A 24,297-nucleotide genomic window follows, 5' to 3' on the forward strand; every position below is an offset into this window, starting at 1 on the left:
TGGAGATTGTGGATTTGGTGTGGGTCCTGGTGCATTCGAACTTGCAGGAGTGGCAGGCGAAGGGTCCATGGGTGTGTCTTGGGGCTGCTTGGTAGCAGTTAGGTGGGCGACCGGGGTTAAGGGCTGAAAGGGTTGCGGCGTCGTACGTTATGCGGGCAGGGAGGATATTGCGGGGGACAGGGGGTCTGGCCCTGGAACGGTCCAGGCGCGGACGGGCATAGACGGGCTTACCTTTGGCGCACCTTCGGCGCGCATGGGGCGCGTCCGCTGTGCGTGAACGCTGCGAGCGAATGCATCTGTCATAAGTGGCTAGTGGAAGGGGGCGGAGCGAGGGAGGAGCAGCTGGGAGGCGGGAGTGTGATGGAGAGGCTGGCTACGAGGCACAACAAACAAAATGGCAGCGAAAACAAAACAGAAACAGGACGAGATTGGGGCAGACGCTATGGGCAGTGGTACCAGCACAATCAGGCAATAATTATTAATTTTTAAAGTCCAGCAATGCGAGCGCCACAAATTAAATGCGAGCAAAGGACAAGACAATAGCAGGCACAAGATCTTTGCGAGTAATGCTAACAAGCGCTACGATACCCAAGCAGCAATATTTTTACAGGCAAGCAGTGAGAGCCAAGCGCTGCGATATCCAGGCAGGGAGCGTGGGGAGCGACCGCTTCTCACAGAGTCAGAGAGGTCACAGCGGTGCTTTCAACGGGACGAGCCTAATCAGTCCGTGGGAGGGAGGAGCAGCTGGGAGGCGGGAGCGGGGTGGAGAGGCTGGCTACGAGGCACAACAAACAAAATGGCAGCGAAAACAAAACAGAAACAGGACGAGATTGGGGCAGACGCTATGGGCAGTGGTACCAGCACAATCAGGCAATAATTATTAATTTTAAAATCCAGCAATGCGAGCGCCACAAATTAAATGCGAGCAAAGGACAAGACAATAGCAGGCACAAGATCTTTGCGAGTAATGCTAACAAGCGCTACGATACCCAAGCAGCAATATTTTTACAGGCAAGCAGTGAGAGCCAAGCGCTGCGATATCCAGGCAGGGAGCGTGGGGAGCGACCGCTTCTCACAGAGTCAGAGAGGTCACAGCGGTGCTTTCAATGGGACGAGCCTAATCAGTCCGTGTAAGGGAGGAGCAGCTGGGAGGCGGGAGCGGGGTGGAGAGGCTGGCTACGAGGCACAACAAACAAAATGGCAGCGAAAACAAAACAGAAACAGGACGAGATTGGGGCAGACGCTATGGGCAGTGGTACCAGCACAATCAGGCAATAATTATTAATTTTAAAGTCCAGCAATGTGAGCGCCACAAATTAAATGCGAGCAAACTGCCAAACGTGGAGGGTTCCACGTTTATCAGTTGGCGCTCTCCAGGCAAGTGAGAGCAGCGGTGGCTCGTTGGATGAAAAATAAACTTGGTCGTTAATTGGACTTACTGTGTTCTGTCGTCCTTCGTCCATGTTGGGCACAACAGTTTGCTTGTGTGCAAAATGAGATTTGTTTATGCAGACTGGCTTATTTTCTGCCCTTGGCAAATAGTGCATTGGGGTTGTGCGAAGAAGGGTGGAAGGTGCACATCCCACTCCACTCGTTATTCAAAGAGACATGCACTGAACTGTATGCTGTTGTACATCCCCTTCCCCTTTGGCAGGCCTGGTGTAGCACTGTGCTGCCCAAGGGACAGCACAATTCAGGTAGGGGGCAGATAGAGATGGTGCAGTATCACAGATGTCACGGGTATCAGTAATCGTGGAATGCAGAATTATCGAAAGATTACAAGTAATCCTGTATAGATCACTTTAGGAATGGGTGAAATTCCATACATTTTCATTTTATTGCTCAATTCCATACCTCTTTGAGCGACAGCCTCGCCAGGTCAAAACTGGTGGATTCTGCCCCTACGTAGATGTTACAGTTTTGCATGGTAGCTGCCTCTACAAAATTATTGCTTGACTTGTTTACCCTAGCTGAGCAATCGGCCCAAATCAGTTTTAGGAACTGACTTTAAATGTATGCCTCTCTTTGTGTCAAATGTGTCCCCTTCTTTCCACTCAAACACTAGGGAGACTAAAGTACATTACAGCGCAGAGTTGTATAAAGTGTTCTGTGGACCTGTACACATGGTAGCTTATTAGTAAACCAGAGTGTAGTATTTTCTCCCCATTAGTACTGATTTTGAACCCACGGGCAATGTATTGCACTGAAGATCAGCCCTTAAATTATGCATTCGTTTTTTGTGCTTTCTGTGGCAGGGTGGTTTTCTGAAGTGGACCTTATGGAGAGGAATTCATTGTTGCATCTCACTTCTACACCAGTCAAAAACAGAAAGCGAATAAAATCTCAAGAAAGGACATCAGAAGAAGGGCCGTCACTCCTTCCAATAGAGCCAATAAAAAGGCCCAGGTGAGTTATAGTTTGCTTTATAGTGAGGTGTGTTTGTTCATTTTATTGAGACATATTCATAATTGCCCTGAGCAAGTAGAATGTATAATTAGGATGGTTGATTAACCTTATCAGAAATAGATTGGTATGGTAAACACCTCATCTTCCATTTCTTAGCCGTGATTCCGCAATATTTCTGGACGACGACATGTCTACAAACGACCAGTCAGAAGATGAAGATGCAGATGTCGATGTAACTGATGCAGACCAGGTAACTGATTTGAAGCATAGCTAGGCTGCCCTGTTTTCAGTGTTTAGTTTTTGTGGATTTCATTGATGTTTTCCAAACCTTTTGAAATTAGTGCTTCTCAGTGTTTATTCAGCTGCCTAACACTAAAATTACACATAGGCTCAAGTTTCTGCTGCTGATGAGGGCACCTTCTCCGACGAGGATATTTCTGGCTCTGACTTGGAGTTGCAGGATCTCATACCAGGTCAATCTGTAAGTACTTTGCCCCCTCCACCTCTACCACCAACTGCAGCATGCCACTATAAAGGGTTGGCCTTTCCTAGACTTAGTTCCGCAAAGAACCATATCAACGAGTGGCTCCCTCTTTGGTTGTGGAGCACATTCACAATATCTGAGTGTCCACGGACGCTGGACACTGAGCCAAATACATCTCCATATCAATCACCTGGAGTTGCTATCTGTTCAACTAGCTCTCAAAGCCTTCCTTACCCACCTGATGGACAAGGTACTCCTCATCAAAACAGACAACATGACTGCTATTTATTATCTGCAAAAGTAGGGGGGCACCAGGTCCCCTCGGTTCTCTTATCTGTCCCAGACGATCTGGAGGTGGGTGTCTCATACAACATTCACCTGTTAGTGGAGTACCTCCTGGTAGTTGACAATTACTTTGCAGATCTTCTCAACGGGAGGTGTCAACAAGTCCATGAGTGAGAGCTCCACCCAGAAGTCGTTCCCCCATACGTCTGACGTTGGGGTCACCCAGACATTGACCTTTTTGCCACAGCAGGAAAGGCCAAATGCCCAAACTTCGCTTTCAAGTTCCCAGACCCACAGTACAGGGGCAATGCACTATCGATGAGTTGGTCCAGGATATTTGCTTACTCTTTTCCACGACTTCCATTTGTGTTTCCCAAACTTCAAGAGACTTCGACCGACTTCTCTCACCCTCACCCCAGTGGCTCTCACATGAGCAACACAACCATGGTTCAGCATGCTTCTAGAACTCTCACTAGTTCCCCACAAGGTATTGCTGAATATACAGGACCTCCTCATGCAGATCAAGGTAAGAAGAGAGGGGCCCACACAATCCAATGGGACAGGGCACTGTAATAGACTATTAAGTTAAAAAAAATCTCCCCTTGGGATTCATTCCAATAAATACAAGAAATACTGAAAACTTTCACAACTCTCACCTTTTAACCTCATCCAGCACTTTGAATCAACCCCCACTTCCACAGAAGTTCGATACCCCACCCGTGTACAGTTGAAAATATCCTCAATGCTTTACTCAATAAAAATCATATCCAACATGAGATACAGTTGTAGGAGTTCATCTAGGTATCACAAAGTGGAACCTATTGTATTTTTTTTTACAAAGTATCACATCAGTTTAAAAACAATTCCAAATATATCTAATAAATAAGCAAACACTTCTTCTCGTTTAAAAATACAATGATAAACAAAAAAATCCCACATATTCAAAAACAGCATTATATGTGCCCCCACTACATGTTAGTTGGGCATGTTAGTTGGAGTGGGGGTGATGCTGTTCTGGACAACTACCAGAGTACCAGAATCTGGTCTAGTTAAACTAATTGGTGAAGAGGCACTTCAAGCAGAGGCACATGCCAGCCCTGACCACCCACTTCAGTACTACATGGGGAGCAAATAGGGCACCTCACAATAAGGTCATAGCCTCTCCACCTCCCAGATTCCCTTGAACCACGGCTAGCACCCACAGATATTTTTTTCCCTGTGTAGAGCAGGTGGTAAATTTCTTATGGATATTTATGACCGTATGTTCCTCACCTTGTGACAGCCCCTATGCCCCAGACTGGATCTGGAGATTTTTCATAGGATTGCACCTGCGCGTCAATTGGTGGCATCGTGCTATTCCACACCAGCTCTACCCCGTCCCAGAAGTGACGTCGGGGCCACATATAAGCCCCACCTCTGCATGCTGTCATTTCTCTTTTTCTGCACCTTCGAATGCGCATCTGGAGCACGCTCCCCAACCTTTTTCTGGTCTTTGGCAAGTTTTCAAACAAAATATTTTCTCTGCAAACTTGTACCCACAGAAAACCACAGGTTTCAAGCAGTGTAGAGACTGTTTTAGGCAATATGTCCGTGACAAACCCCCACCAGATATGTCTCTGGTGCCAAGGGTCCTCACACAACTCAAAGTCTTCCGGGGACTGCACCCAGGTGAACCCCAAGGTGATCCAGGACCACAAAGCCAAGCCAAACTCTGTTGAAAAGTACACAAGGGACAATTCAGGTCAAAGTCGAGTACGTGGGCCCGTTCAAGTGAAAGATCCTTCTTGCATTCCAAGCCATCAGATAAGTTCAAGTCTAAAAACAAACACAAGCAGTCGAAGCTGAATTCTCCTTCATCCTGCTACTTTCGATCAGAGAAGTTGTAGGGACATCAAGGTGCCTCACGGTCATAACCATTTCAAAATCGCTGTGTGAGTGCATGCATCCTTGGTGGGCATCTTTTAGGAATTATTTATATTTTAATAAATGCCATTCATAGCTGGCCACCACAGATATGTGCATATTCTCGGCAGCCATCTTTTAAAAAGCTTTCTTAAACTATAACAAATGCATTAAAAGATGGCTGCCATATTCTAATATCTGATAAGACATGGATTCTTAGACAAATATATATATGCATTTTTTCATTCTGGCAGAGATGCAAATTTCATAGAAATCAGACTGGTGTGAAGCAAATATAAATATAGCAGGTGATTGGAGTAAGGGAATTGTGTTGACTTAACCTATCTCAGTTACTTCTGTACTGGCTGTCAGGGCAAAGATGAGTGTGAACGCTTAACTGTTTTTCTGCTCTAAGTGCAATGCTCATGGTTCCAACATTTAGTCATTTTCGAATATTCTAGGGTGCCAAATAATCTATAAACTCTGCCCTCTTTTCCTGCCATTTTCAACATAGGAAGCGCTCCAGTTGAAGCTGCATTTCTGTAAATTCTCAAATGATCTGAAATCTATTAGAGCGAAAGCATTCAGTTAAGCTAAGGACTATCAATCAGTCCTGTTCTGATTGTCATGGCAATGAAAAGCATGTCCTCTTGACTTCTCCTGCTCTGAGTGCAGAGAAGATGGTTCCCGCTTTTAATTGCTACAGAAGAGTCCAGTGTACAAAATCAGCTGCAAGCTCCGCCCTCTTTTCTCCACCATTCCTCATGAGCAGTTGCATGGCTGTTGCTGCTATGTGTACTCTACTTGGAGAAATATACAGACTGTTCTTTTCTGGCATAGATGCAAATTTCCCAGGAAGTAAACATCAGTGGGAAGCATATGCAAACATGAACATGGGAGGTGCCTTAGTTGCAGCTGTGCCTCTGTTAATTCCCAAAGAAGCTGAAATGCCCAATTGTAGTAAAAGCAGTGAATTGACTTTAAGGGATCTCAATCACTTATGTTCTGGCTATGAAGGCAAAGACGAGCATGTCCTCTCTCTACTCTGCTCCTGCATGCGCTGTCTGCAAGGCCAGTTGTTATCTCCTCTATCGGCTTTTGGCTTGCCCAGGAATTGCCATTTGTTCGTTTTTGTGCCATTTGGAAATACAGGGCTTTTATTGGTGCATTGAGTCTGATTCCCCAGTCTTTGCGTTCTTGGGTCACACCCAGGCGATCTCACTCATTGTTTGCTTGCGTTGGTCATCCCAATATGTCCACGGTTCCTACTCGTCATCCTGGTCTGCCTTTTTATTTTGTTGGCTATCAACATCGTTTTAGGCTTTAAGGCCGTTTGGACAATGCTCTGTTCAGCACCTGCAAAGTGGCGATTTCTATCCGGTAGCTTTTGAGCTATGCCAATAGCTGTAACAAAAAAAAATGCGAGACCTATTACATTTATAATGCTTGTTAATTATTTTGAGAGGCATCAAGGGCATCAGATCAGCTGCAAATTTAGGCCTATTTTGCCGTCATTTCTCAAAAGCAGTTGCCTGGCTGCTGCTGTGCGTTCTCTTCTTGGATAAATGTATAACATTTTTTAATTTCTGACATATATTTCCATTTATCAGTAATTAAACATCATTGGGAAGCACTTACAAATATGAACGTAGGAGGTGCCACAGTTGATGTACTTCTGTTAATTCCCAAACTTTGAATGGAGTAAAGGTGTTGCAGTTGCTTAAGTGAAAGACAAGCCTATCTTCTGTGTTATTCTCCTGCTCTGAGTGCAGAGCTAGTAGTCCCTCTTCTAGTCACTTCAGAAGATCAAAGAGCATCGAATCACCTTCTGATTGTGTTTTAAAAAATATTATAAGTTCATTTATTCTGAAGATAAAACTTCTTCTTAGCAAGCTCGTAATCAATATTTCAAAAATATTGCTAAATTTGAGTATGAGGACCTGAACTTCGGAAAAAAGAGTATGACATTTTGCTAGTAAAGTTAACAAGGCCATTCTATCTTTAAACATTCCAGTGCCCATTGGTCCTGATGGTTTATCCATTTGATTTGTATCTAATGTTCTAATCTTTCTTTCCTAAACCAGTCGAGCATGTTATCTCTTTTGTATCTTATGAAAAGCAGGAACCTTTCTTGGTGCATTAAAGGAACCTGAAATAATACATACAATGTATTTTTTAAGCAAGCACTATGATAGTTTCTAAATGAGTAATGTGTCATGGTTCAACAGTGCTGTTAAGGGGGCTTGGTGTCATAATAGACCACAAGGTTAATTTCCCAGATCATGGGGCCTGAGTTTTTTAGCTGGTCGATTAGTTTCTGGTTCAACGAGTAATTAGCCTGTATTCTCCAACGCACTTGATTTAGAAAGAAGCTGTTGGGGTATCACAACTTAATAGCCACCACAACCAGACAGAACAAACTTGTTAGACGGACCGGGAGGGTCGGCCGAGGTTACGGGGAGAGGTCTCCAGGGAGAGCCGTCTCCAACGACTGTACAGATAAGTAACTTCCCCCCCACAGACGGACACCACACAAGGTTGAAGGTTAACGAGACTTTATATGCAATTCTTAGGTTACGATGATGGATACAAGGAGGTCTGGACTCAGGGGTCCCCTCGGTTCTAGTCTCTGGTTTAGGAAAGGGGTAGCGGGACAGTCTTAGTTACCAATGAGTACAAAATAGCTCTCAATCCTCGAGCTCGGCGTTCTAGATGATCGGGCCGTGGAGGAGCCAAGCAGGTCCCGAGATGGATGAAGGAAGGACGACGGTCCGCGGCGGAGCCTGCAGGTCCCGGTGGAAGATGACGGTTACAACGGTCCGCGGCCACGCCAGCAGATCCCGACGACGATGAGGGATGAAGGTTACGACGGCTGTGGCAGCGCCAACAGGCAGGACGATGGTGCACAGGACAGAGCTATGGCAGCGCCAGTAGTCCGTCCAGGATGAGTTCCTCTTTACGTCTCTCGACTCCAAGATACAACTGCCTTCCTGCTCTGGAGCTGCCCCAGTTATAGGGCTGGCGTGCTTTGATGTCCGGACCCTCGCACTTGGAGGTCGGGAGGTCCGGGATGGGGGAGTCCAGACACCCAGCAGGGGGGTGGAGCCAGCGCCCGGGGAGGCGATGGGCGAGCGGCACTTGGTGGGGGAGAGCCATCGGCACCTCTTTCTCCCATTGACTTGCCAAGTAGCCCGCTCACCTCCTGGGTGGAGGGTGGTGCCGGAATGTCTGAGGCCGGGCCAGGCCCAGGGTTGAGGTCGATCGGGGGCCAGGCGGCCTCGTGGTGGAGTGTCCAAGATGGCGCCCCAGGCTGGGCGCGTGGGCCGGCAGTGGATCGGACCCACGAGGTCGGCAGGCTCGAGGGCAGGGGTCCCTGAGGGGACGGAGGTCGTGCAATGGTGGTGTGTGGTACTTGCGGGACTGGGCTCAGGCCTGGTTGGGCCGGGGGAGAGCGGCCCTTCATGTGGCCTGTCCAACATGCGTCCCCCCCAGCTGAAGGCGGGGAGAGTTACCCATCCTCTTGGGGACTCTCCTCGTCGAGGCGGAAAAACCGGGACAGGCCATCCGCGTTGGCGTGATCTGGCCCAGGCCGGTGTTCGACTGTGAAGTCCATACCTTGCAAGGAGATGGACCAGCGTAGCAACTTTGGGTTCTCCCCCCGCATATGCATCAGCCATTGCAGGGGTCGGTGGTCGGTCTGCACCCGAAAGTGGGTGCCGAAAAGGTAGGGCCGGAGCTTCTTGAGGGCCCATACCACAGCGAAGGCTTCCCTCTCTATGGTGCTCCAGCGTTGCTCCCGTGGTAGGAGTCTCCGGCTGATGAAGGCCACCGGTTGATCAAGGCCTTCGGTGTTCACTTGAGACAGGACTGCCCCAATGCCCTGGTCGGAGGCGTCCGTCTGGACGACGAACTCCCGGCTGTAGTCTGGGGCCTGGAGCACAGGGGCGGAACACATGGCGGCCTTTAATTGTTCAAATGCAGTTTGACACTCTGGGGTCCAGGTGACTTTCTTGGGTTGGTTCTTTGACGTGAGTTCTGTGAGGGGCCCCACTATGGTACCATAGTCTTTTACGAACCTTCGGTAGTAGCCCGTGAGGCCCAGGAAGGCTCGTACCTCGGTTTGGGTGATGGGGGGCTGCCAGGCCTGGATGGCGGCAATTTTCAGCTGTAGCGGGGCCACTAGGCCGCTTCCCACCTGGTGTCCGAGGTAGGTTACAGACCCTTGCCCAATTTGACACTTGCTGGCCTTGATCGTGAGGCCAGCTCGCTGAAGGGCTTGCAGCACTGCTCGGAGGTGGTGGAGGTGCTCGGTCCAATGGTGGCTGTATACAGCGATGTCGTCTAGGTAGGCGGCGCTGAATCCTTCGAGCCCCGCTAGGACCTGATTGACGAGCCGTTGGAATGTTGCTGGGGCATTCTTCATGCCGAAGGGCATGACCGTGAAATGGTAATGGCCATCGGGGGTGGAGAAGGCAGAACGTTCTTGCGCCCGGGGTGTGAGGCCGATCTGCCAATAGCCTGCTGTCAGGTCGAAGATGCTGAGGTAGCGGGCAGCTCCCATTCGGTCGACTAGTTCATCTGCCCGGGGGATGGGGTGCGCGTCTGTTCTGGTGACCGCATTCAAGCCCCGGTAGTCGACGCAGAACCGGAGTTCTGGTGTGGTGCCGGGGGCAGCTGCTTTGGGGACCAGTACGACAGGGCTGGCCCAGGGACTGTCTGAGGGCTCGATGACCCCGATCGTGAGCATCTTGGCTATTTCTTCCTGGATGCAGGCCCGTACCCGGTCTGGCACGCGGTAGGCCCGGTGGCGGATAGGGGGGCTGTCCCCGGTATCCACATCGTGCACACACCAGGAAGTGACACCCGGGGTGAGGGAGAACAGGCTGGCGAACTGTGATAGGAGGGCTTGACACTCCTGGCGTTGTTCTCTGGTGAGGGCCTCTGAGAGCCGGACCCCATCCACGGAGCCGTCTTGCTCTTGAGTCCGTAGGAGGTCAGGGAGAGGCTCGGAGTCTTCTTCAACCCCAGTGTCTGTGGCCATCAGGAGGCTGAGCTCTGTTCGCACAAAGTGGGGCTTTAGTCTGTTAGCGTGGAGGACCCGGAGAGGGTTCCGGGAGGATTCCATGTCGATGAGATAAGTGGCAGGACCCTTGCGCTCTATTACTTTGAAGGGCCCCGTCCATTTGTCTTGCAGGGCGCATGGCTCAGTGGGGGACATCACCCATACCTGTTGGCCAGGTTCGAATTCAATGGATGAGGCATTCTGGTCATACCATTTTTTCATGTCCTCTTGACTGGCCTCTAGGTTGGCCTTCGCTAGTTCTCTGAACCGCCGGGTCTGGTTGCGGAGGGTGAGGAGGTACCGGAAGACATCTGGAGGGTTCTTTAGCGGAGGCATCTCCCAGCCTTCTTTGACGAGACTGAGCGGCCCTCGCACTGGGTGTCCATATAGCAGTTCAAATGGGCTGAAGCCCAGGGATTTCTGGGGGACTTCTCGATACGCGAAGAGGAGGCACGGCAGCAGCACATCCCACTGGCGACGGAGGGGCTCTTCCAACCCCCCGATCATTCCCTTTAGCGTGCGGTTGAACCGCTCAACGAGTCCGTTCCCTTGAGGGTGATAGGGGGTTGTGAATCTGTAGGTGACCCCGCACTGTTGCCAGAGGGACTTCATGTATTTGGAAATAAAGTTCGTGCCTCTGTCGCTGACGACTTCTCGGGGGAAGCCCACACGGGAGAAGATCCCCATCAGGGCCCGGCCGACCACCGGGGCTGTCACAGTTCGCAGAGGAACAGCCTCAGGGTAGCGGGTGGCGTGGTCCACTAGCACAGGATGAATCGATGGCCTTGTTTTGTGCGTGGGTCCAAGGGCCCCACAATGTCTATTCCGACTCTCTCAAACGGGGTAGTGACCACGGGAAAAGGTTGCAGGGGAGCCTTTAGTTTGCGGCCGCTCTTCCCACTGGCTTGGCACGTGGGGCAAGATCGGCAATGCTGGTGCACATCGTTTCTCATTTTGGGCCAGAAGAAGTGGGTCACTAGGCGACTGTAGGTTTTATCTTGTCCCAGATGTCCTGCCAGGGGGACATCGTGGGCCAGGTTTAACAGGAAGTCTCTGAACCGGAGGGGTACCACTAGTACTCGGTTGCTCCCCAGCTCGGCGATTCTTTGCTCGCTGTACAGCAGATCATTGTCCCAGTAGACCCAATGAGTTCCGGGGGTATCCCCTGCGCTTTGGGCGAGCGCTTGCTGCCGGAGTCCCTCGAGGGAGGGACAGGTCTTCTGTTCTTTGCGAAATTGTTCTTGCGTGGGCCCCCCTTCTTGAGGCCACTGGTCGAGGTTAGCGAGGTCGGTAGGTTGAGCTGGTTCGGCGGGAATGTTACGGTCGGTGTTTTCGGCCGGGGCGACCGGAGGCGGTGGCGCCGGCCATTCGGGTTCTTCTGGCTGGTGGTTGGCACGGGCGGCCCTGGAACGGGTGGTGACGCACGCCCAGTCTGGGACGCCCAACATCCCCAGGTGTTCCTTTCGCTCCACGGCGGCCCACGGAGAGCTTTCCAGGTCATTGCCCAGGAGGCAGTCTACGGGGGCATCGTCTCGGACCGTCACTTTCAACATGCCGGAGACCCCCCCCCATTCGAAGGGGACGCAGGCCATCCGACACAGGCTCTCCGAGTTATCGGCTGATCGTACAGGGCAGAGAATGTTCGGTAGATACTGTTCTGGGGCCACCAGGTGACAGCGGACGGCTGTTACACTGGCCCCGGTGTCACGAAGGGCTTCGGCCTGGTGTCCATTGATGCTCACCCATTGGCTGTACTTCTGGGTGTTAGCGGGTAGGGGGACCCGCGGGACCATGTCTTTCCCCCCTAAGCAGGCTAGAGTCATGGCGGCTGGCTCCCACTCTTGATGCTCTTGTTCGTACTCTTCCTGTTCCTCGGAGATCTGTTCTTCCCCTAGGGCTGCAGCGGCCACTTGGCGGGGTCTTGGGCTCTGGTACTGCGGGCAGTTTGGGTCGTTCGCATAGTGGCCGACTCGTTGACATCGGTGACACGTGACATTGGCTCTGTACCCCGGTCGCGCTGGGGTGCTGCCCCGGTTGGCCGGGGGGGTGGTGTTGGTAGCGGGGGCGACCGGGGCGTTGTCTCTTCCTCGCCCTTGGCCCCCTCCTCCTCCTCTGGGTCGGTGCTGACCATTGTTGTTCCGGTTCTGTTCGTAGGACCCATTCCGGCCCACTCTGGTGATCTCCCACCGGTCAGCTTCGGCTGCGAGCTGCCGGGGATCCGTTAACTTGCTGTCGAGGAGGTGTTGGCGGAGTTCAATGAAGCAATTGTTCGACAGATGCTCCCATACCATCAGGTTAAATAGTTGCTCGTAGGTCGTGACGTTGCTTCCTCGGATCCAGCCCTCGAAGGCTCGGCTAAAGTATGTTACATAGTCCACCCAAGTTGTACCCGGGATGCGGGTGCAGTCTCGGAACCTCTGACGGTACATCTCGGGTGTGAGACCATAGCGGGTGAGGAGGGCCGCTTTCATATGGTCGTAGGAGGTCATCTGGTGGTCCGGGAGCTGTAGTAGGGTGTCGCGGCCCTCATTGAGGAATCTTCCCCAGAGACCGGCTCCCCAGTCGCTTCTATCGATCCGGTGTGCAGTCATAGCGATTTCATAGGCTTTAAACCATTGCTGGATGTCGTCCTCTCTGAAGTATTCTCGGACAACATCCTTGGGGATGTGTACCTTTTTGTCTGTGGCCCCTGGGGTGGGGGGTCGCTCGGGCACCCCTGCTTCTTTATTCTGCTTGCGGAGGTTGATCTCGGCTAGGTTTCGTTCGTGTTCGTACGCTAGTTTTTTTTCCTCGAGCTCCCTTTGTCTCTGTTTCTCCTCTCTTTCTTCTCGGAGACGCAGGTGCTCTAAGTTGATTTTTTGTTCGGCCAACTTAAGTTCAACGTCCATTTTAAGTCGGGCCATTTCTAGTTCGTGTAGTCGGGTCCTTTCTCTTTCCTGGATCTCGCCTTGCGAGAGACCCGTTCTTTGTCCTTCCGGGGCCGTGGTCGTTTTTTCTACGGTGCTTTGATCAGGGGTTCCGGCAGCACCGGTTTCTGCCCAAGATTCTAGGGCATGCTTAAAATCGTCCTTGGTACTCAGTCCGGTGGTAGCGATACCCAGTTCGATGCAGAATTGTTTAAGTTCACGATGGTTGTACTACTCCAATTTCTCCATTTGGAATTTCTCGGTTGATCCGCTCTCTTTCGTGGTCATTGTGACTTCGTCGTGGGGTGAGCTACTCTCTGTACGTTTATGCGGTGATTCGGATCGCGCCGCTGGCCACCAATGTTAGACGGACCGGGAGGGTCGGCCGAGGTTACGGGGAGAGGTCTCCAGGGAGAGCCGTCTCCAACGACTGTACAGATAAGTAACTTCCCCCCCACAGACGGACACCACACAAGGTTGAAGGTTAACGAGACTTTATATGCAATTCTTAGGTTACGATGATGGATACAAGGAGGTCTGGACTCAGGGGTCCCCTCGGTTCTAGTCTCTGGTTTAGGAAAGGGGTAGCGGGACAGTCTTAGTTACCAATGAGTACAAAATAGCTCTCAATCCTCGAGCTCGGCGTTCTAGATGATCGGGCCGTGGAGGAGCCAAGCAGGTCCCGAGATGGATGAAGGAAGGACGACGGTCCGCGGCGGAGCCTGCAGGTCCCGGTGGAAGATGACGGTTACAACGGTCCGCGGCCACGCCAGCAGATCCCGACGACGATGAGGGATGAAGGTTACGACGGCTGTGGCAGCGCCAACAGGCAGGACGATGGTGCACAGGACAGAGCTATGGCAGCGCCAGTAGTCCGTCCAGGATGAGTTCCTCTTTACGTCTCTCGACTCCAAGATACAACTGCCTTCCTGCTCTGGAGCTGCCCCAGTTATAGGGCTGGCGTGCTTTGATGTCCGGACCCTCGCACTTGGAGGTCGGGAGGTCCGGGATGGGGGAGTCCAGACACCAAGCAGGGGGGTGGAGCCAGCGCCCGGGGAGGCGATGGGCGAGCGGCACTTGGTGGGGGAGAGCCATCGGCACCTCTTTCTCCCATTGACTTGCCAAGTAGCCCGCTCACCTCCTGGGTGGAGGGTGGTGCCGGAATGTCTGAGGCCGGGCCAGGCCCAGGGTTGAGGTCGATCGGGGGCCAGGCGGCCTCGTGGTGGAGTGTCCAAGATGGCGCCCCAGGCTGGGCGCGTGGGCCGGCAGTGGATCGGACCCACGAGGTCGGCAGGCTCGAGGGCAGGGGTCCCTGAGGGGACGGAGGTCGTGCAATGGTGGTGTGTGGTACTTGCGGGACTGGGCTCAGGCCTGGTTGGGCCGGGGGAGAGCGGCCCTTCATGTGGCCTGTCCAACAAAACTTTATAAAAAAAATGACCATATTAAAAGGACCTAAGGGCAACATAGTTTTTCATGCCATTTGCAAATCTGTTTTAATTCCGTTTTGTTTGGTTGAACAGCACTTATTGAAAGGTTTGTAAGACTATATACAAAAATATGTAAGTGTTCGTCCTCATTTTAGCTGCCAACGAAACTTAAAATATCAAATGGACTTTGCTGGAATCTGAATAATAAATATTGGTTTGCCCTGGTTGTTCAGGTTTGCCTCTTCCTTGGCCTCAGAGCTGTTCCTCTATGTTGCCTTCATTTTGTTTCTGGTGAGTTCAGTTGCATTCTCGTGTAAGCTTCTGTAGGTGAGGCTTTTTGCTGATTAACCACCACTACACTACAATGAATCCAATATCAATGGACTTAAAAGGGAGAAAGGGCAGTTAACAGCTGTTAATGCATGTTGGCAAACGATATGGCTATTTTCAACGATTCCCTGAATCTTAACACCTATTGTCCATGTCTCCTTCTTGTAGCTTCTCCGTACTTAAACCCACAGTGTAGACAAACAACAATATTTAATTATTACAATGTAAGCCTCAGCTAATCGCATCATTCCTTGGAAGGTGCTAATAAATGTGGTTATTGCTTATAGCAAACAGGAAGAAAACAGTGTTTATACTTTTAAAAATTCAACATTTCTAAGATGTCTCTGTTGCTTTATTTTTTCAGCTTTGCAGTGACAAGACTTGAAGCAGAAGGGGAGACACACATTTTTATTTTTCATGTATAGACAATCCTGCGGGAGCTCCTGCGCCTGGAATTTACGCACAAAAGACAACAGCTTTTCAAACTTCCAATAAGGTCAAAGTGGGTGCGACTGCAGCCTAATATTTAGTTTTTACAGCAGCAAATAAATGGTTAAAATGAATTCTGCTCTTGCAGATTTTCAAATTGACTGAAATACAAGCAAGTTATGGTACCTGGACATTGATCTGAATTATAGCATCACACTTTTTTTTTTAAACTTTTCCCACTGTCTGTGTTTGGTGGAGAATGAGGTGAAGATGAATAGGAGTTCGATCCGGATATTACGTTTCTCATTAGTCACATTTTTTGTATGGCTGTTACTTTGTATATAAAAATCATCTTCTCTCCAAGTAAAGCGAGAAAATTACTGAAACACTTGCTTTTCAAATGATATTTAAAAAGGTAACTAATATTCGGCCAATTAAAACCACAGTTGTAAATGTTCAATTCACTTTCAACTAGCTTTAAGAGGCCATTGATACAGCCAACATTTGGCTACTAAAACTGATTGATTATCTGTAATCCTTTTTGTTTTAAGTGGAAGACTGACATTTAGAACGTTTGTATCCAAGTATATTTTCATTAATTGAACCACAATGCTGTATGGATAACCTCTAGAGTTTAAAATCTTCCACCAAGTATATTTATTTTGACACATTCTTTCAAATGTTATATTTGTAATAGTTACATTTTGTGTTGTTTAATTTTGCCCTTCCTTGTCCTGGTTGGGACCTTGGCGCCTTGCGTTGTTGCTTTTTAGCAAGGAGCTTCTTCTACAACATCATGACATTTCCAGGATTAACACGGGTCGAGTTTTAAAAACGTTTGGAAACAAGTTGGAAATCTCATTTAGTTTTACTGCTTCCATTGTGGTTGGTTCCTAAGTTTTTGGGGATTCTCTAGAAATCCCAATGCTGCTCATTATAATCTACACACATCTTGGGTTTCCATGAGCATTCCTCCTCCGCAAAATGTACATAAATGTGGAAAATCTGTGTTACCACATCACATTTTTTCCTCCACTACTAAAATATTGTATTTTTAGAAGGGAACTCCCTCTCCTACACCTGTGTGTTTTGCGGGGTATAGGAGAGCAGCACATACAAACAAACAACACCTTTTGAAGTAAATTTACATGTGCATTTTATATGTTAAGTCTTGTGAGTGGAAGTGGATATGTCAGAGCATTTGCAGTTTTAGCCATCTTGCGTATTTCTTAGCCTTTGTGTTTTAGGTTCAAATGTGGGTTATGGAAGTATCACCTTGCTTTGCATATTTCTTGGCTGTCTTACTTTTCCTTTAAAAAAATATATATATGAAGCACTTAATCATTTAGGCCTTTGCATACAAAATGGTAAAAACAGTTACCTGATAGGGACTTCTAGCTGTAAATTCCTTACCTTTGGGAATTTCCCCAGACGTCAGACTTGATCTGGAAGATTTTTCGTGAGCAAAACCCCATGCATGCTGGTAGGTGGCATTGATCGACTCCACGTGGCGGGAAGTGACATCCGCGACACCTAGATAGGCGCCATCCCGCCACGCACTGTCAGTGCTTTTTTTTCCGCGCCAACTAGCGCTGATCTGGTATAGATCTACCCCTCTGCCATTTTTTTGACAGAATTTTTTCGACATTTTGGCGACTGTTTTTGAGGTATTACCTCCGGGTGTGTCGAGATGTCATCTCGTCAAATGGGTTTTAAGCCTTGCGGTGGCTGTCACCAACCGATGTCTGTGGTGGACCTACACCTCATCTGTCTGTGTTGCCTGAAGCACGACCACGACACCGAGTCGTGTCTCGATTGCCAGACCAGGGCCCAAAGGCTTTGAGGGCATGGAGAGGTCCCTGAAGCTGCTAGCGGCCCAGCACACGACTAAGTGGAAATTGATGTCCCAGTATATGGCACGGTCACAGAGCCCGAGGTCCTCTTCTCTCTCATTTGAAGTCCTCAGGATACTCGGGTAAGAGGCACAAGAAAAAAAGCAAGAAGTTGAAGCGGTCTTCGACTTCTTCTCATCCTTCGGCCGATGAGACGAGGGAGATTCAGCACATGAGGCATGGTTCTTTGTAGCCTACACCTGGGCGGCCCTGCATCTCTCCGACTTTCCAGGAGCCAGAGCGACACCGGCCTAACTCAAAGTGTTTTATGAGGCCAAGCATCTCATTTTTGGTGGGCCCGACCTCATTGACACGCCTTTGAGACTCAGGGTCGGAGGGGACCCCATCTCGTTCCACGCCGGTAGCTCCAGCCTCCGCTCTGGCGGGCACCTAGGGATCCATGCTGGATTCAGACCGAGGCCGGTCGTACCATCTCGACCTTTCCTGGCGCTGGTCCCGATGCCGACACTCCCAGCGCCCCCATCCTCATTGTGATCCCTGACTCAGAGCCGGATGGGCATCGCCTGAGGCCGACTCCATTGCAGGCAGAACCTTTGATTTCTTAATCAGAGCCTGAGACCTATTCCCATGGGCTAGGACTTGAGGAGGAATGAGAGCGGTTGCAGGACACTGAATACTACCAGCCATACATGCAAGACTCTATTATGTACTAGAGTGAGGAACTGGGTGAAGCATGTGGACTGGATACTTCTCCTGATACTGGTATGCTCTCTCCCCCTACTAAGGGTAAGGAGGAGGTAGCGTCGTACGCAATAGTGGTGCGGAGGGCAGCTGATATTCTTGACTTTCAGTTGTCCTCAGAGGCAGTCAAGACCAACATCTTGACAAAATTGCTGCAAACCAGAGTTCTGGGTGAAGCATGTGGACTGGATACTTCTCCTGATACTGGTATGCTCTCTCCCCCTACTAAGGGTACGGAGGAGGTTGCGTCGTTTGCAATAGTGGTGCGGAGGGCAGCTGAGATTCTTGACCTTCAGTTGTCCTCAGAGGCAGTCAAGACCAACATCTTGACAAAATTGCTGCAAACCAGAGTTTCCTCATCAGAACCTCTACTCCTGTTCAATGATGCCCTCACTGACGTCCTGTTAGGGGTCTGGTCCAAACCCAACACAGGGGCTCCTGTGATTAGGATGATCTCCCGCCACCATCGCCCCACAACAGGGGACCCTAACTTCCTCACCCAACACCCTACCCCGGAGAGCTTGGTGGTCTAAGCCTCGACTTCCCAGGGCGCATTCGTTACTGCTCCCTGAACAGGAAATCCAAAAAGCTTGACTGTTTCGGTAAGAAAATGTTTTCTTCTGCCAGCCTAGCATTGCAGTCTGTGAACACTGCATGCCTTTTAGGCTGTTACTCCCACACTCCTTGGGCCACAGTTGCGTAAGTGCTGCCACAGGCCCCGAGGAGGCCCGGGCAGTACTCTCTCAGGCTGTTGCCAATGGGAGGGACGCAGCAAAGTTCACAATTGGTTGTGGATTTGACACTACTGACTCACTGGGCAGAAAGGTTTCTTCAACGGTGGCCCTGAGGCACCACAACTGGTTGAGGATGACTGGCTTTTCAGGAGCTGTCCAAGCTTCCCTTATGGACATGCCCTTAAGTGGCACCCATCTTCTCGGAGACAAGGCAGGATCAGATCTGGAGAGCATAAAGGACTCACGGGCTACGGCCAAGTCCCCATATCAGCCTCAGTCTGCCTTTCACGGTTAACCACACCAATACCCTGGCAGTCACCGAGCCGCTCATACTCCCCAGCCTCTGTGTGAACGAGAGCGTGGTATCCACAGACCCTGTGGGTCCGGTAGCCAACTGTCTGGCCTGCCCCTCGCCCCACAACTGCAGCCTCCCAAGCCTTCCTAATTTGCCCCATTACCGCCATGGACATTCAGTTGGTGGCAGGATTCGCCATCACCTGCCCCACTGGCAGTCCATAACATCATACAGGTGGGTCTTGCAGATTGTTCGAAGGGGCTACTCCCTCCCCTTCAAGACTACCTCTACTTACATGCCACCATCTTATGACAGGCTGAGAGGATCATTTCTCCTTGCTCCGCAAGGAAGTCATGAATCTCTTGGCCAAGGGAGCCATAGAGAGGGTTCCAGGGTCTGAAATAGGCTGTGGTTGCTATCCCCACTACTTTCTGGTCCCTAAAAAGGACAAGGGCCATGGTCCTATTCTAGACTTCCAGCCCTCAACTTCTTCCTCAAGAAGTAAAAATGAAACATGTTCGCGCTAGCTCAGGTCTTGGCTGCCCTAGACCCAGAAGAGACTCAATCGTAGAGTTGGACTTGCGGAATGCCTATTTTCATATTCATGTCCTGCCTGCCCGCGGGTACTATCTGCGGCTAACTGTCGGCCACAAGCATTTTCAGCTCACCGTGCTCCCCTTCGGCCTTCCAAGCACCCCTCTGGTGTTCACCAAGGTGAATGCGGTGGTTGCAGCTCCTCTGTGGAGATCAGGGGTGCCAGTCTTCCCCTATCTCGATGTATGGCTGTTGAAGGTGGGCTTGACCCAGGCTGTCATTCCCCACCTCCAGACTACAGTGAACCTTCTGCAATCACTAGGGTTCCCCAACAACATGCTGAAGTCACACCTAACTCCCTTATAAATATGGGGCAGCTTCAAAATCAATGGGTGTTGTGTTGTAACGACCACCACTACATCCATTGCCCGCCCCTAAGTATAGCGTGAAAGGGTGCCTTATTCACAAGGCTGCGTTAAGCCACGTTAATTGGCTTGACGCCACCTTGTGCATAAGGCGAAGCCTCTATCACCACCACAACGTCGAGAAAAGTGACATTGTGGTCATAGGGGCTTGTAAATATGCTGTAGTGTGTAGGAGTGTGTAGAAACTACCAAGTGCCCAGAAATATGATTTTGATTAGTTTAAAAGTAGGAGGGATGAGACTTAAGGAGATATTAAGAGCTCCCACCTGCACATGCTAAAAAAATATAAGTAAGGTCTTTCTGACCATGCACTTGCCATTTTTCGATTTTTTCTCAAAATGGACTATTAAGTTCATTATTGCTGGTGACACAATAATTGATGGAAGGAACTCTATGCCTCAAAGGCAACAAGTACTAAAGGGGAAGGAGAGAGAAGGAGGCAGGGATGAATGACCACACCTTTATGAGAATGTTATTCATAAATCAGTTTTGCAATAGGGATTGTTAATCTTTCATGGATCAACAATAAGGTTAAGTCTGGAAGCATAAGTAGAGATGCATTTTTGAGCTCCTGCTGCATGCTTTGCGCTTTTAATGTTATGCTCCCAGAATAAATGAAAGAATGCTCAAGTGGCGATTGGAATGAGCTGACCTTGGGACTTCCACAGGGAATAGCTTTCTACTTTTGGAATACCACTCATGCGGAAAACAAATATTGGCAGTTTTTTAAATTCATTTTATTACAGTTGCCAGAGACCTCATTCCATATATGGCTTCTTTCATGGGACTCCAAAGGTTTAAATCTTGCCATTGCTAAATTCCTGCAGTCGTCCATACCTTGCACGGTAGAGAGTTATGTTTGCTGTTGTGGTTGCAGCTTGCAGACTTCGATCCTCTCGTCATTGTACAGCTCCAAGACCAATATTCTTCATTGCAGTACCCCCAATATAGGAAAAGTTCAATTGAAAGGAATCCAGAACAGTTTAGGACCTTTCTGAAAAATTGTGTTCTGCCCTCAGACTCAGAGCATGCCACATTTTAGTGTCCTAAACTCCCAGGGTTCTGTCTCCGAGTTTGTTTAGGTTAAATGCTGCTTGGGTGATGAGATGTGCAGATGGTGTAATGTGATTGCAGTCTTTGTAGTTATTGCATAACGTTGTTCCTGTAGGCCATGCGGACAAGGCAGACTTTAAACTTGATCATGGCATCTATTGAATGCCAGTTTAGAGCTTTCAAAACTGACTTTGTCATAGAGGAACTGAATAGTAACAAGAGTATATCATGGGTGACCACTTTTAAGTAAAGTAAAAAGACACTACTAGAAGTTTAACACTATTTGAGCACTTAGTCATACTGCTTTCTTTATGAAAGAACTGCACTTCATTACTGTTGATTTTATTATTCTCAAGATACCTTTGTCTTTGCAGTTTATGGATCCTCCTTCATTATTCTTATGGTACACAAGTGATCCTCCTGATTTAGAGGTGCTGTGGAAACTTACTTGGCGTCTATAGATATAGTTAAACTCTTGGGTTCCAGGATGATTGCGATTCTTTTGCATTGTCTGGGTTTCTAGTCTCAAAGTGTTTTAGAAACTTGATGTTGCACAGAGCGAAAGCTATTATCTTTCTAGAAGCTATCATACAATTAGGGAAGCATTTCAAACCAACATTCAATCTAATTTTTATACATTCAGCACCAAGGAAAACAGAGGCATTTGATGATTTCCTTGCAGCATTACATACTGTGTTTTAATTTTTACTATGATAAGGGGGTCATGATCCGTACAAGCAACAAAGGTTCTAGGAGACATTGTGGGCAATGGGGTAAACTATTGCTTGACAAGGTAATCAATACAGACAAGGCGATAGAGCTGTCCTTGCAATAGGGCAATGCAGTAAACTAAGGTAAGAAAGAAAAGAAGCCATGTTTCGATAAAGTAGAAACATTATTTATGTCGTGATGATTCCATAATCCAGATGACACTAGACCACAAACGACAAGATTCAAACATAATGACAGAAAATACATGTGTGTATTCAAAAGATAGAGCATGTGTCAATGTGGGGTGGAAAACACATTGAGAAGGTTTTGTGGGGTTTCCCTTAACTTCGAGTGTTTTCCTAGCTGCACCACTCTTGAGAACATGTATGTTCCTGCCACTAATCCTAAATATAGTACAAAGGACTATCAACCTTGCTGTTTCATCTACAAATGTATATTTTTGCATGTCCTGTTTTTTTGTTTAATCAGCATATTTTGGTTAGCTTCACTGATGTTTTTGTTTGTGCACCTCACAAAAATAGATGAGAATCAGACATGGCTAGGTTATGGAAGCCCATCAAGCTTTAAAAGTAGCCATCATGCTTGCACCCACCTGGGAAATTAAAAAAGTGGTAGAATAGGCAGTCAAACCCTGGTGAGGTGTTACACTCACTACTCTGTATACTTTCTTCACATTGGAGTTGAGGGTGTAAAATAAAAGGCCATTTCTGTACTCAAACAAAATGTAGCACACTGTTGGCCTATTTGTTGTGGGGCAGATAAAATATGGATAGGTTGTGTAATAGCAACAGCTTTCACATTGAAGCATCAGGATATTGTTACTGTATCTTTTCCACACTGGCTAATTTTTCATTCTTTCACACTAAAGAAGGTACATCTTTAAACCAATGGCATTGTGGAAAATGTTTGTTGTACTTATCGCTGCTCTTTTACAGTAATTTCTGATATAGAGCTTCATCACAAGTGCCCCACTGCGAGGTAGGTCAATTTTGCATACCCAGAGTTAACTGTACCAGGGTACCCTTTCAATATGGGGGTCCGGATTTAACTGGGATTTTGGATTGAACCCTGAGAATTCGTAGGAAACATAGAATTACTGGGGGACTCTAAAGCTGGGTCAAATTCCCCAGGTAATACCCTTACTCCCCAAGAAACTACAGATGTTCAGAACAGTCAAAATCTGGTGTTTTCATGAATCTTATAATTCCTTATAGGACAGATATCTCATTGGGAATTCTGCTGCACTCGTAATGAGGTATAAGTGTTAGTCTGTCTTTCCATAAACATCTGCTATTTATCAAGAACGTTGAATTTGTTGCCACTTTCTCATATACCTATTCTTCATGGCTTCTGTTCATCCTTTTTTTTTATCTAAAGGGCTTAAGAATTATTTTACAACGTAAAAACAATGTCATATTGCTAGTAAGGGACAAAATGAAGTGGGTATGAAGTATAAATATGTATATAGTATATGTCATGTGATAAATCACACACACCACACTAAGCATCCACTCTAATAACTTGATGCATTTGTATGTATATTTCTTTATCCGCTCATATAGTCAGTTACTTTTATAGAAAGCAGGGTTATGCAGATACAGTGGTTTTTACAGAGTTTAATTGTTGTTTTAACCTCAACGATGTGTTTCAATTCAAATCGTTTTCCAATAAAATCATTCTATTTGTGAATAAAACAGCGTGATTGTACTTCGATATAATTTGTAAATTGGATCACCAAAATAGATTTCAAGGGCATTGGAAGGATATTTTTTGTCAGTTATGTTCAAAATGTAATCAGCAAAGAGAGCATTGAGTTAAAAAGATGCAGATATTTTCACAGCTACGTTTTGTCTCACTTGAACCTTTTTTAATAGCAATATTTATGTGGAAATGCAGTTTTACAGATATTGGGGATAAACAGTGTGAGATATCCCTTAATTGCAAAACAAATTCATGGACACTTGCAAAATTCACTTTAGTGATGGCAATGCAATTCTTTTTGTTTTACCTCCGCTTTGCAGCTCTGGTAAACCTCTCAAGAATCTGATATAATTGGCATAGATTTATACCATCAAAGAAGCTCTTTTGTGATATCTTTCACCACAGAGGGGGAGATTGACAAACATTTTGCACTGGGTTCGTGCCACAAAAGTGAGACTAACCAGCGCAAAATGTTTTTTTTGCTATTTACTTTCCAACGCAAAACTTTTTTTTTTTACTGGAGAGCACCCTAAAAGTAGCACAAAGCAGCTCAAAGCCCTGCTTTGCGTTACTTGGCGCAGACGGAGCGTAACATGGGTGTTCCCATGCAGCCACCCATGCCTTTTGACACAAAACATATATTTACAAAGATTTGTAGACATGGTTTTGGGTCAAAGCTTAACGTCCCTTCAAAGGAGGCTCTAACAAGAGAAATGCTGTTATTTCTCCGAGCTTTTCCGACTTTACATCCATGCTTCATTGTGCAGCAGGCATACAAAGTGGGCAAAGATTTGCATCGTGCCTAGGCATAGTAGTTTGTACAGGAAAGGTACCCTTCCTGTACAAAACGTATGCTAGACTCATTCACACACCCTAGCGCTATGGCGCTAAGGCTTGTGCCTGGCTGCAAGGCAGCTGAAATCAGTGCAGGCGCAAGGGAAAGGGGAGGAGGGAGCCATATCTCTGAAGATCTGACACTCTCCTGCTCCCTCATGCAC

The 24,297-nt window shown here is 48.1% G+C and overlaps 1 protein-coding gene across 1 annotated transcript in view; it reads left to right on the plus strand.

The window, feature by feature from the left end:
* The window catches only part of LOC147697138 (cohesin subunit SA-2-like), a 741,253-nt gene extending 717,961 nt beyond the window's left edge, over positions 1-23,292 (plus strand). Inside the window, exons 30-32 of the mRNA XM_086934206.1 lie at positions 2,256-2,406; positions 2,563-2,656; positions 15,167-23,292. Coding sequence (XP_086790332.1) covers positions 2,256-2,406; positions 2,563-2,656; positions 15,167-15,187 — 266 coding nt within the window. The 3' untranslated portion in view covers positions 15,188-23,292. The remainder of the gene's footprint in view (positions 1-2,255; positions 2,407-2,562; positions 2,657-15,166) is intronic.
* Positions 23,293-24,297: the final 1,005 nt, after the last annotated feature.

Source organism: Lissotriton vulgaris, chromosome 8, assembly GCF_964263255.1.
Source record: "Lissotriton vulgaris chromosome 8, aLisVul1.2, whole genome shotgun sequence".
NCBI lineage: Eukaryota > Metazoa > Chordata > Amphibia > Caudata > Salamandridae > Lissotriton > Lissotriton vulgaris.